The sequence below is a fragment of the Lampris incognitus genome, chromosome 1, assembly GCF_029633865.1.
Source record: "Lampris incognitus isolate fLamInc1 chromosome 1, fLamInc1.hap2, whole genome shotgun sequence".
In the NCBI taxonomy this organism is placed as follows: Eukaryota; Metazoa; Chordata; class Actinopteri; order Lampriformes; family Lampridae; genus Lampris; species Lampris incognitus.
The window spans coordinates 95912136-95924755 of NC_079211.1; the positions used below are offsets into that span (position 1 = coordinate 95912136).

Sequence of the window (12620 nt, forward strand, 5' to 3'; positions counted from 1 at the left end):
GCAAACAAGAACGGGCTCAGAGCCGATCCTTGATGTAATCCCACCTCCACCTTGAACCCGTCTGTCATTCCAACCGCACACCTCACCATTGTCACACTTCCCTCATACATATCCTGCACCACTCCTACATACTTCTCTGCAACTCCCGACTCCCTCATACAATACCACACCTCCTCTCTCCCTGTCATATGCTTTCTCTAAATCTACAAAGACACAATGTGACTCCTTCTGGCCTTCTCTATACTTCTCACTCAACATTCTCAAGGCAAACATCGTATCTGTGGTGCTCTTTCATGGCATGAAACCATACTGCTGCTCACTACCATCACCTCTCCTCTTAACCTAGCTTCTATTACTCTTCCCCATATCTTCATGCTGTGGCTGATCAACTTTACACCTCTGTAGTTGCTACAGTTCTGCACATTGCCCTTGTTCTTGAAAATCGGTACCAGTATACTTCTTCTCCACTCCTCAGGCATCCTCTCACTTTCCAAGATTGTGTTAAACAATCTAGTCAAAAACTCCACTGCCATCTCTCCTTAACATCTCCATGCCTCCACAGGTAAGTCATCAGGACCAACTGCCTTTCCACTCTTCATCCTCTTCATAGCTGCCCTCACTTCCTCCTTGCTAATCCACTGCACTTCCTGATTCACTATCCCTACATCCTCCAACCTTCTCTCTCGCTCATTTTCTTCATTCATCAGCCCCTCAAAGTACTCCTTCCACCTTCTCAGCACACTCTCCTCACTTGCAAGCACATATCCATCTCTATCCTTGACCACCCTAACCTGCTGCACATCCTTCCCAGCTCAGTCCCTCTGTCTAGCTAATGTCACACTAATATACTAATGTCAATGAACTGTCTGACAAATAACGATTGACATAGCAATCCACCAATCAGTGATTAGCAACCGTCTCTACTTCCTCCAACATTGAGCTCCAATACTGGTCTGACACCCCATAGATAGCGACAGAGAGCAGCTTTGATCCAATGTATGACACATAATGTTAGACCTTAACGACAAGGAAAGGATGAAGAGGTGCTGTTGGGGAAAATGTAAAACAGGTTCATGTTTTCCCAAATGACAATGGCAACGTATTTTAATTTACTTCCCCAAGCCCAAATCAGAGCTTCAGACATCCTTTTGTATGAATAAACTGAGGAATGCCATACTTTCAACTTAACAAAGGGACCATCAACAGGTACACTTAAATCTACTCAAAGCTAAGTCAGCAACAGTCGCTTTAGTCTATTTGCTGTGTTGATGTGATACTCAAGTTTAATCCATAATAGTAGTGGAGCTCATCTTGATGTTTTTCAGACATGGTAATGGTAACTACTGGAAGTGAGACTTGGAAAATTTTAGCAAACAGTCAATCATTACCAAGTTAATCTACTGAATACACAAACTGGTAAAACTGGAAAAGGAAAGGTGAGGTGACTGTCTGTATATGTAATTTCATCAGCATCACTGGAATGCAGCATGGTATGGCTGAGTAGAGGTGACTGTTCCTGTGGACTGGGTTTCTGTGATACGTACGAATGTTGAAATCTAAACTCCTCATGAGTCACAGCACATCTGTGATCTGATTTCTGCTGTGTGCACAAACTCAAAGAAGAATGATCTCACAGATGTGCATTAAACCTTGCTGTGAGCTAAAAACGTAACCCGACCAAGATCTCCATCAAGTGGGAGTCTTTCCTTCAAATAAGAGCCCAGATGTTTTGCACACTGAGATTAACTGCTGACATCACAGCTTTCTCTATCATGTTATGATATGATGTAATGTGATATGATAGCTAAACTGTGATTTGAAGAAAGCATGTTGGATTTCAATTCTAGCAATATCTTACCTCCAAACTTTGTTAAAAGAAACACTCAACGGTAGGGAAAGTGCTCAACAAATAAGGAGCAAAATAATCCAGTGATTCAAGTAAATTCTTTAATAGACAGTACATACATACACACACACACATATATACTATATATGTATACACACACAGAGAGAGAGAGAGAGAGAGAGAGAGAGAGAGAGAGAGAGAGAGAGAGAGAGAGAGCGAGCATATACCTTTGAGTCTCCTTTCTCCTCTATGTCCGGGGCTCGGAGGACAGGGACCCAAGCCAGGATGTTACAGTCTTTACCTCCACTGTACAGCTCCTAAACAGAGAAAAATAAGCAATGAGTCATAAGAGATTAATTGGTGTTAAATTTCAAATCTTGATAGTCTGGTTAGCAAAGCCAACGAATACATAAAATATGAGTTGATGCTGTAACACAGCCTTCACCTGGTGGAATCTCTAACTCAATGAGATCATCACCAGACAGCAATATAGATTTAACAGTGAGAATGTAATATAATTAAAATCATCACGTGTACCTCTGGGAAGCATTTCACTGTGTGATAGAAGTTATTTAGCCTCTCTATATCATCTACAATGTAGCAAAACACCAGGGGCAAAATGTGTCAGGGACAGCGTGCCCTTCCCAATAAACCTCTTGAATTATAAGCCGTCAGGCTGCATTCTTAGAAAAAAAGTTTGCTAATAACTAGAGCACAGGACAGTTTACATGATGCATGTCCCAGTAACTTCTTTTTTGGCAGCCATAACCTCCAGATACTACATTACTAATCAAGTTTCTCTCAACTGAAATATTACTGTACTTTAAAGAGAGGGGAACCAGAGCAGAAACTATATGGGTAATAGGTTAAACAAGGGAACATTGCATCTGGGTAGCGTAGTAGCGTAGCGGTCTATTCCGTTGCCTACCAACACGGGGATAAGCGGTTTGAATCCCCATGTTACCTCCGGCTTGGTCGGGCGTCCCTACAGACACAATTGGCCGTGTCTGCAGGTGGGAAGCCGGATGTAGGTATGTGTCCTGGTCGCTGCACTAGTGCCTCCTCTGGTCAGTCAGGGCACCTGTTCAGGGGGGAGGGGGAACTGGGGGGAATAGCGTGATCCTCCCACATGCTACGTCCCCCTGGCGAAACTTCTCACTGTCCGGTGAAAAGAAGCAGCTGGCGACTCCACATGTATCGGAGGAGGCATGTGGTTGTCTGCAGCCCTCCCCAGGTTGGCAGAGGGGTTGGAGCAGTGACCGGGGATGGCTCAGAAGAGTGGGGTAATTGGCCAGATACAATTGGGGAGAAAAAGGGGGGAAAATAAATGTAAAAACAAAAAACAGGGTAACATGAAGTATAAGTAATGTACAGCTTTTATCTGTCAGTATTTAGTTGTTACTTATAAGCATGGTGCCACTGTAATCTGACAAATGTTTATATACTATGTGGACGCCTCTCTTCACTAAAGTTTCAATGATCTGGGCCCATGACACCCTAAGAGGGCTCAACAACCCTGTCTTAGTGGACTCAATCAACACTATGCACGGGTTAACTGCAGCCGAGACTCAATAATCTTCCCCCACATTACCCTGTATCTGCTTTTGTCCTTGCAGCTAGTGTCCGCTATGATATGGATAGTTCAGCTGTGGCACCCAATTTGGCGGCCAATATGACCTCAGTCTAGTTTACCTATTGACTATCTCAACATTGGCAGGCTAATGTAAATATCTGAAGTCTATGTTTTTATCTACTCATTTAAAGCTTGATAAATAGGTAGAAAACAGTCAAAATTCAGGGACAGTAAATGAATTTAAGCTTCCATTCTAAAGGACTATCATGTCCTCCTAAAAACAGTATGAGCTCATGTAAATTTCTGAGGATGAGATACCGAGTGTGTTACAGATAATGTGGTCATTAAAATGACCAGTATCTGTACTGGAATGTTATGGTGCCAGACAAATAAAGTGGTTGAGGTTCTCCCCACTGTTCAGCAAACTCATTCCACACAACCTCATAATAAGGTACATCTTATCTGGAATGAGTCACACAAGCAGACAAACTATAGGCGCCTGCTTTCACTACTGTACAATGATGGGCCTGCCTATATTTGCATTTACAATCACTCAATATAACCTGGAAAGTATTTGCTAAGTAAGCTCTATGGAGAAAGTGGCTCATTTGAGAGTACTAGGGCAAATGCACACTTCTGGCAGCCGTCATAAGGAGACCACAACATTTCAAGAGGAAAAAAGAAAGCTGTGGCCAAACAGAAATTGCCCTAATTCCTCCATATCGTCACCTTCTTAAAACAATGGCCTAAGTCCTATTTTCAAGTTTTTCAAAAAACAGAATAAAGTGACAAATTTTGTTTCGGTTTCAGTTTATTCTGTGTCTAGTTGGTGCCGCTCCACCTCTCGCACCAGCTCAGGCTCCTTCCCTGCCAGAATAAACTGACAAATGTTGTTTCAGTTTCAGTTCATTCTGTTTTTTTTTTTAAACTTGAAAATATGACTTAGGCCATTATTTTAAGAAGGTTACGATATATGAAGGGACAACTAAAAACATTTGTAAACATGCTATTGGGTATAGGGTCAAGACAACAGGTGGAAGGTTTTAGATACTGTACGGTTTCTTCAAGAATTTTATAGTCATTGGGACTAAATCCTAACATAAATACTCGATCAGCATTTAGTGATGGAGTTGCCAACGGCCAATATAATGTTTGTAATTTTTTCTGTGAAAAACAGTGCAAACTCACTAGATTTTGTAGCTGATAGTAGCTCTGAATGTACGTATCTGTGATGGGGTATTTGTTAAGTCAAGTCATTTCAAGTCAATTTTATTTGTATAGCCCAATATCACAAATTTGTCTCAGGGGGCTTTACAGCAATACAACATCCTGTCCTTAGACCTTCACATCGGGTAAGGAACAACTCCCTAAATAAACCCTTTAACAGGGAGAAAAAAAGAGGAAGAAACCTCAGGGAGAGCAACAAAGGATAGCTCTCTCTCCCAAGATGAACACACGTGCAGTGATGTTGTGTGTACAGAATAAAACACAATTTAAAGAATACAAAATTGAAAGAGGATGACAGAATTATAATGGAATAAGAAGATATATGAAGAATATGATTAGGCGGATGCCAAGCAGTGTCCAGAGGCCACCGGAACAGCCCAGGACCTGAGCCATGCAGCCACCATCGCCATGTAGACCCGGCAGGAGGACAGATTACACATGCACACAGGGGAGACTCACATCACACCATTCACATACACAGGAGAAGGGGCAAGAAAAAAACTCAGTCACACATCAGAGAGAGGATATAACATTGAAACAGGATAACAAAATTATATGGATTAATAAGATATATTAAAAATGTGGACTTCAGGAGGAGTCGCCCACCACTAACCCCTCCCCACCATACTCAACAGCAGTGTCTACAGTGAAAACCTATAGATTTCTGGGTTCCACAATCTCCCGGGACCTAAGGTGGGCATCCAACATAGACACAAACATCAAAAAGGCCAAGCAGAGAATGCACTTTCTCTGCCAGCTCAAGAAATTCAACCTGCCTCAGGAACTGCTGATTCAGTTCTACACTACAATAATCCAGTCTGTCCGCTGTACATCCATCACTGTCTGGTTTGGATCAGCCACCAAACAGGACAGGGAGAGACAACAACGAACAGTTAAGTCTGCTGAGAAAATCATTGGTGCCAACCTGCCCTCCATTCCGGACTTATACACCCCCAGACTCAGGAAACGGGCAGGCAATGTCACTGCAGACCCATCACACCCTGGTCACAACCTGTTCCAACTCCTCCCCTCTGGCAGGTGCTACAGAGCACTGTACCCCAAAACAACCAGATATAAAAACAGTTTCTTTCCGTGGGCTGTCATTCAAATGAACGCTTAACATTGTCAATAAATCTAACACATCCTGTCCTTAGACCCTCACATCGGATAAGGAACAACTCCCTAAATAAACCCTTTAAAAGGGAGAAAAAAAAGAGGAAGAAACCTCAGGGAGAGCAACAAAGGATAGATCTCTCTCCCAAGATGAACAGACATGCAGTGATGTTGTGTGTACAGAATAAAACAAAGTTTAAAGAATACAAAATTGAAAGTGTCTGTGAATGCCCAGGTCATGGTTATCCAAAGGAGTTGAATCAACTGCAACTGGACTTGGTATATATCTGTGAAGATGTTTCGCCTCTCATCCAAGAGGCTTCCTCAGTTCGTGCCTTTCTGACTAGACCAAGCTAGTCTGACTGGCTGATGATGAGACTCAGAATTTATCCTCTTGGAGTCGTTGTCAGAGCTACTATAGATGTCCATGGCTCTTTGTGTCCCGATGTTTACCAACGCCCGTCGCTAACAGAGCCATAGATATGTGTGGCTCTTTTGTGTACCAATGTTTGGCCGGGCCCGTCGCCATCAGAGCTATTGATTTGCATTTGTTTAGCAGCGACGGTCATTGGGGGTGTTAGTTTCGACTTCATTGTTCAGTGGTCGTGAGAGTTGTTGAAGCCGTTAGTGACCGACTGTTGTTCTTGGAGTCTAGGCTTCTTGAGTCTCCAGGGTAGAGATGAAAGGACGGCATTGTAAGTGGGAGATAGGTGGTGTCGCAGACCTCCTCCTCTGTTGAGGGATGGTTTTTCCAGTTTCGCATAGATGGCTCCCTTCACCCCTCTTTCAAACCATCTATCTTCTCTGTCCAAAATGTGTACGTTGCTGTCCTCGAAGGAGTGTGTCTTCTCCTTTAGGTGTAGCTAGACTCCTGAGTCTTGTCCTGAGGAGTTTGGCCTTCTGTGTTGGCCATTTTTGTGTAGTGGTTGTTTGGTTTCTGCTATGCATAGGTCAATGCAATCCTCATTGCATTGTACGGCATACACCAGATTGCTTTTCCAGGTGTGTGGTACACGGTCTTTGGGATGAACCAGTCTTTGTCGGAGTGTGTTGCTGGGTTTGAAGTATACCGGGATGCAGTGTTTGTTGAAAATTCTCCTGAGTTTCTTGGAGACCCCAGAAACATATGGGATGACTGTGCTCTTCCTTCTGTTCCTTTTCTCCTCGTCGCTTACCTGGTTGGTCTTCTTGGAACGTGTTGCAGTTTTCACAAAGGTCCAACCGGGTAGCCGCAGGTTTTTAAAGCTCCCCTCAGGTGTTTGTGTTCTTCTCGTGCCCAGAAGCACTCAGGCCCAACGAGAAGAACACAAACACCTCAAGTCATCCATAGTGGAGTCTATGGATGACTTTGAATTGGATCAGTTTATATCTGACATTGATCAAGCACGTTTGGATTCTAGTCAAGCCTTCATTCCAAATGTCGTCAGACACTTCAAGATTCAGCTCAGTGAACCTGGCTTCCTTCAGATGGTTAGCAGATACAGAGGCGGTAAACAGAACTTTAGCCGTTTCATTGTCTGACCACCACTCCATCAACCCACCACCTCTCAAAAAACAAAAAAGTCTTTCCCCCACAAAGGATTATAAGTGCGTTTGGTCATTTTCGGGGGCTGTAACATTAGGCTAGCTAGCAATCGACCTGACTCACAGTGGGAGAATGCGCGCAACTGCATGAGTTTTACATATTAATGCGCATGTCATCCCAACTGTTAACGTGATGCAACCTAGGTTACTGTTGTACAATGGCCAAATTAATTTATTAGTCTCAGAAAACATTAGATTGCAATCATTTTCTTGTCTAAATATTCACAATTTATATCATCATGGGAAAAAAATAAACCTTTTTTCTCAATTTTTTTTTTTTTTTTTTGCCACAGACACATACAAGTCTTGCCATGGACACGTTTGTCCGTGTACGGACAGGTTGATGACCCCTGGGTCAAAGAGTACACCCAAATTTCTTGAGGGGGGTTTAACATTGGTGGCCAGAGGGCCGATACAAGGTTTCTTTTCTGAGACAAACTTATTAGGACCAATAAGGAGAACCTCAGTTTTGTCTGAATTGAGCTGAAGTAAATGGAGTGTCATCCATTCCTTAATGGCAGCCAAGCAGTCATGAAGGGTACCAATATTACCCACAGCACTTGGCTTAACTGATAAATACAGCTGCATGTCATCAGTGTAACAGCGGTGAGAGATGCAATTGAACTGGCTAACCAGATTGCCTAGTAGGTTGGATGAATTTGCCCTGTGTGCTAACTGCGTAGCCACGGGTGGGTGTGGGTGGGCAGCCGCCACCCACTTGGAACCACCGCCCACCCTATCAGTTTGGTCAGTTTCAATCAGTTTCCTTTTTAATGTAATAAAAAAATAAAAAAAACAACAACTTTATATTAAAATTATTCACCAGCCTCCATATATTTCATAAATATATCAATATTTAATTAGGTATTTTATGACCCCACTCCCACCCAATCATCTTATCACGTTGCAAGGCACGTGCTTGTGTCTGCGTAGCTGCGAGATTCCAAAGTGCTGCTGAAGTGCTGTGTGTGCGTGAGTATCATTTGGTAGCTAGCTAACTAGCTTAAGTAGAATAGCCTACGTTAAAATGGCCAAACAAAGCTCTCTATTCAATTTTTTTCAAAAGACCATGATGTACTTTAGAAGAGGAGGACACGCCTCAAGTCGTCAAGCATGCTTCTGCCACCGAATCCAGAACAACCGTGCCTTCTCCCCCTCCACTACCAGCAGTCATGGCCCCAGCCCACGCACTGGAATTTACCGACACAGGTGCCACTGCTCCACTCGCCCCCAAAGACCTATCTGCGTAGATGAGCCAGCTTCTCAGCCTAGGCTGCGAACATTCCCTGCTACAAGAACAGACAACTGGGACAGAAGTTTTTCCTGTCGATGGTATAAAAGATTTAAATGGATGGAGTATAGCATATCGATAAATGCTGTGTTTGGCCAACCATGCTGCCATTTCCCCAATGCGGGCATGGAGGATAGGTTCATTAAGACTGGTTTCAATGACTGGAGACACATGAGCCAGTTATGTTCTAAACATGAAGCTGGCAAAGCACATTCTTCTGCAGTGGTCAAAGCCAAGGCCTTCAGAGAAAGCCACCAGTCAGGACGAGGAAATATCCTTAATCAGCTCAATAGGGACGCACATGCAGCCAATGTGTCCTTTATTGAAAGGAATCGAGTACACAACAAAGTAATAATGGACATTGTGCTTTTGTGTGCCAAGCAGGACATACCATTACGTGGCCACCGCGAGAACGAGGAAACTCTTAATAAGGGCAACTTTCTTGAAATTTTCAAATTCATATGCAGTTATGATCCCGAGATTAAAAAGCGACTACTAGATGAGCTCCCAAAAAAATGCGACTCTCATGAGCCCTGATATCTAGAATGAACTGCTGGAAACGGCTGCGTCGCTCCTTCTCAGAAAGATTAAAGCAGAGCTACACCAACAACCGGACACATATTTTGCCATTTTGGCGGACGATTGTAAAGATTTGTCTAAACAAGAACTAGTTGCTGTTTGCGTAAGATATCTTTACAAGGGTGCATTGAAAGAGAGAGCAGTCGGGTTTGTTGCAACCGGGGACATGACGGCGAATGGGATCTCTGAAAAGATTTTGGAGGTGTTGACAGCACTAGAACTAGACCCTGCCTTTTGTGTTGGACTCAGTGTTGATGGGGCCACGGTTATGTCTGGTAGTCGAGGTGGGGTTCAGACAATTTGAAGGAAACTTTCCCCAAAGCAATCCATGTACATTGTAACTCAGACCGCTTAAACCTTGTGCTTTGTACGGCGTCGAAGGCATCTCCTAGCGTGGCCACTTTTTTTTGAAATTTTGAACAGTCTGTATCATTTCATGACTGGAACGAACCGGCACGCCAGATTTTTAGAAATTCAAAAGCAACTGCACCCACACAGACCGTGTCTCGAACTGGAGAGGCCCACTGACACCAGATGGAGCTCAAAGTCTGGCTCAGTGCATAAAGTTTTAACTCTGTTTAATGCAATATTGGAAACTCTCGCTGAATTCGCTGATAGCACAGGTCAGACTAAAGTTGACGCAGAGTCTCTCCTACAACAAATGCAAATCAAAAAATTTGTGTTCTTATTAGTCACGTTTTCCAAGTTATTTGACAACAGTGATTTTCCTACCAAAGGATGACAGTCCCCCTCTCTGTCAATCACAGATTGCATTGATCTTATTGAAGGCCTTACAGACAGTTTCGGTGCTTTCAGAGACAATTCTACCGGTGATTTCGATAAAGTCATCAAGCTTACTGAGGAGTTAATGGCCAAACTGTAAATCTACCACTGAGATGTCACCATTTCCCGAAACAGAAAACTGCCAGCCAGGTTTGGGGATGCGCACGTTACATCTACACTGGGGAGAGCAGCATCTATTAGGAGCGACTCTGATCTACGGGCATTATGGAACGAGATATTGGACCGACAACTTCCAGAGCTCAACAGCAGTTTTCAGAACGACTCATATGGGATAATGAAGGCCTCCGCTGCCTGTCTGCCCCGATCGGACTCATTTGGTCAAATGACAGTGATACAGCCACCCTGCACACATTATGGTATTTCTGTGGAGGATACAGAACTGACTGTTTTTTTACACCAGCTTAACCGAAAGGTAAGCGAGGGTCGTTCCTATCCATCCCTTATCGAGGTTCTTGACAGCTGTCCTAAAGGCATATTTCCCAACATGAACAGTCTCCTTCGAGCCATCATCACTCTGCCCATTACGAGCTGCACAGTAGAACGTCTTTTCTCGACTGTCAGTCGGACCAAAACGAGCAACAGGGCGTCAGTGCTCACAGGCCACCTGAACAATTTGTCACTGCTCTCAATCGAAAGAGAACTGACCGAATCATTGGATTATGATGAAATTATTTCAGTGTTCAACACCAAGCCACGTTGTCTTGTGCTGTGATTTTGACAACAACGGTAGGCAATAATATGTTCTTGTTCTTGTGTAGGCTACTTGTAAGTGTCTAATACCTGTGTATAAACATAGTAACGCTATTGTAACTATACAAGTATAGTATACATATATAATTCATATTGTACTAAACATTGGCTTGTGTAATTACAAAACTGGCGATCACAAAATACACGTGGTAATATCATGTAACTATTGTTATGTTTTTGTCCTACACTACTTGCCGTAGGTGTGTGAGCAATGCATGCTCGGAACCCGGATGTTTGTTTTAAAAAAGTTCATTGAAGGCTCCGAGTAAAGACCGACGTTGATTGTAGCTCTGTGTCTGAGTAATTTATTGGTTTATGAGCACAGTCATAAAAGTGTCCCCTGGATACAACAACTATGTACTTGCACAAAGGCTACATTGTAGTTATTATGTATATATACACATAGGCCTATTAGAGAAACTTAATTTTCCCACCTAGTTTCATGTACGCCCACCCACCAGCAAATTTCTGGCAATGCTACTGCTGTGCGCTAATTGGGCTTTGAACTTTCTAATACAGATAACAACTGATGTGGGGAGAGATTCAGTTGACCTGGGCACCCAGTTGTTCTGAATAGATATGTGCACACCGGTGCTACTTCTGCGGAGACCCAGAGCATACCAGTGATGTTGATGAATGCACAGCAGCCACTCGATCCACCATCTCCTTTGTGAAATCCAGAAGCAGAGAGGAAGGAGATTGGAAGAGTGTGAGGGGGGAGGGGGAGAGGGACCTGTGGGTAGGAACCTCCTTGTTGTGGTAACACCGCCCCGAGCTGCCTCCCCGGCACGTTCAAGCCACTCCCCCAGCTCGGACGTGCCGGAAACATCCGAGCGCTCGGCTCACGCTCTGAGGAGACGAGAGCTGCGCTGCACCAGGTGTTTGCCATCATCCATCAGGCACACCTGCGGCAATCAGGCAGCCCTCTACAAGAAGTCTCCCAGAACACCCCTCCGGGCTTCGACGTACTGAACCCTGCGGTAAAGTTCTGACAAGCCCTCCAGCGTTCCTTGCATTCTGTTTATTCCCCAGTGTCTTATCTTCGTGTCTCTGTTTCCTCCCAAGACTCTCCCTCCGCGACTTCCACGGCTCCCCTCGTCCCCAGCGACCTTCACGTTTTTCCCCGGACCTCTCCTGCGATCTCCCCCCTTGTCCCTCTACCTGGACCCCTCCTTTCGGACTCGACTTCCCGGATCTCGGACCCGGACTTCCTCGGACAACCCCTCTTGGATCACGGACTGGACTTTCTTGCCAGGTGCACGCACATTATTTCAACACCTCCTGGTCATTTACATACCGCACCACATATAGGCTAAAAACACTCACACATAGTTATACACGCAAACCACGGAACACCAAACATAGTGTATTCACACATCCCCACTAACAGAACGTTTTTCGCACCATACATTCCCCTCCCACAATAAAACCACCTTTTTGGACTTTGAAGTCATCCTGTGTCTGTCTGTCTTGGGTTTCGCCACACGGGTCGGGTTCTGGTGCGTGAGCACAACAGAACGTCGAAGCCATTATGGACCCAAGCAAACCCAAGGAACAGACGGTCCCTGTGACGCCCCAGAGCCCCGTCCCCCTAGAGGCAGTAGTAAGAAGTCACAGCTGCCAACTCGTCTCTCTCCACTCAGAGCTTACTACTGCCTTCACCCAGGTCACCGGAGAGATCAGCGATCTTCAGTCCGGCTCCCAGGCCTCGACGAGCGCGTTAGACGCCCTCTCCGCGCAGATCGCTGCACTCAACAGCGGTCTCCAGGATGAGCGACCACCCTGCTCTGGCCTCGGTCTCTGCCCCCAGCTCGGCCTCCGGTTTCCCCGTTCCTGGTCCCGACGTTCCCCCT

The 12620-nt window shown here is 44.6% G+C and overlaps 1 protein-coding gene across 1 annotated transcript in view; it reads right to left on the reverse strand.

Moving 5' to 3' along the window:
- Nucleotides 1-12620, reverse strand: part of ercc8 (excision repair cross-complementation group 8) — a 33446-nt gene that overhangs the window by 2982 nt on the left and 17844 nt on the right. The window contains exon 11 of the mRNA XM_056289394.1: nucleotides 2074-2163. Coding sequence (XP_056145369.1) covers nucleotides 2074-2163 — 90 coding nt within the window. The remainder of the gene's footprint in view (nucleotides 1-2073; nucleotides 2164-12620) is intronic.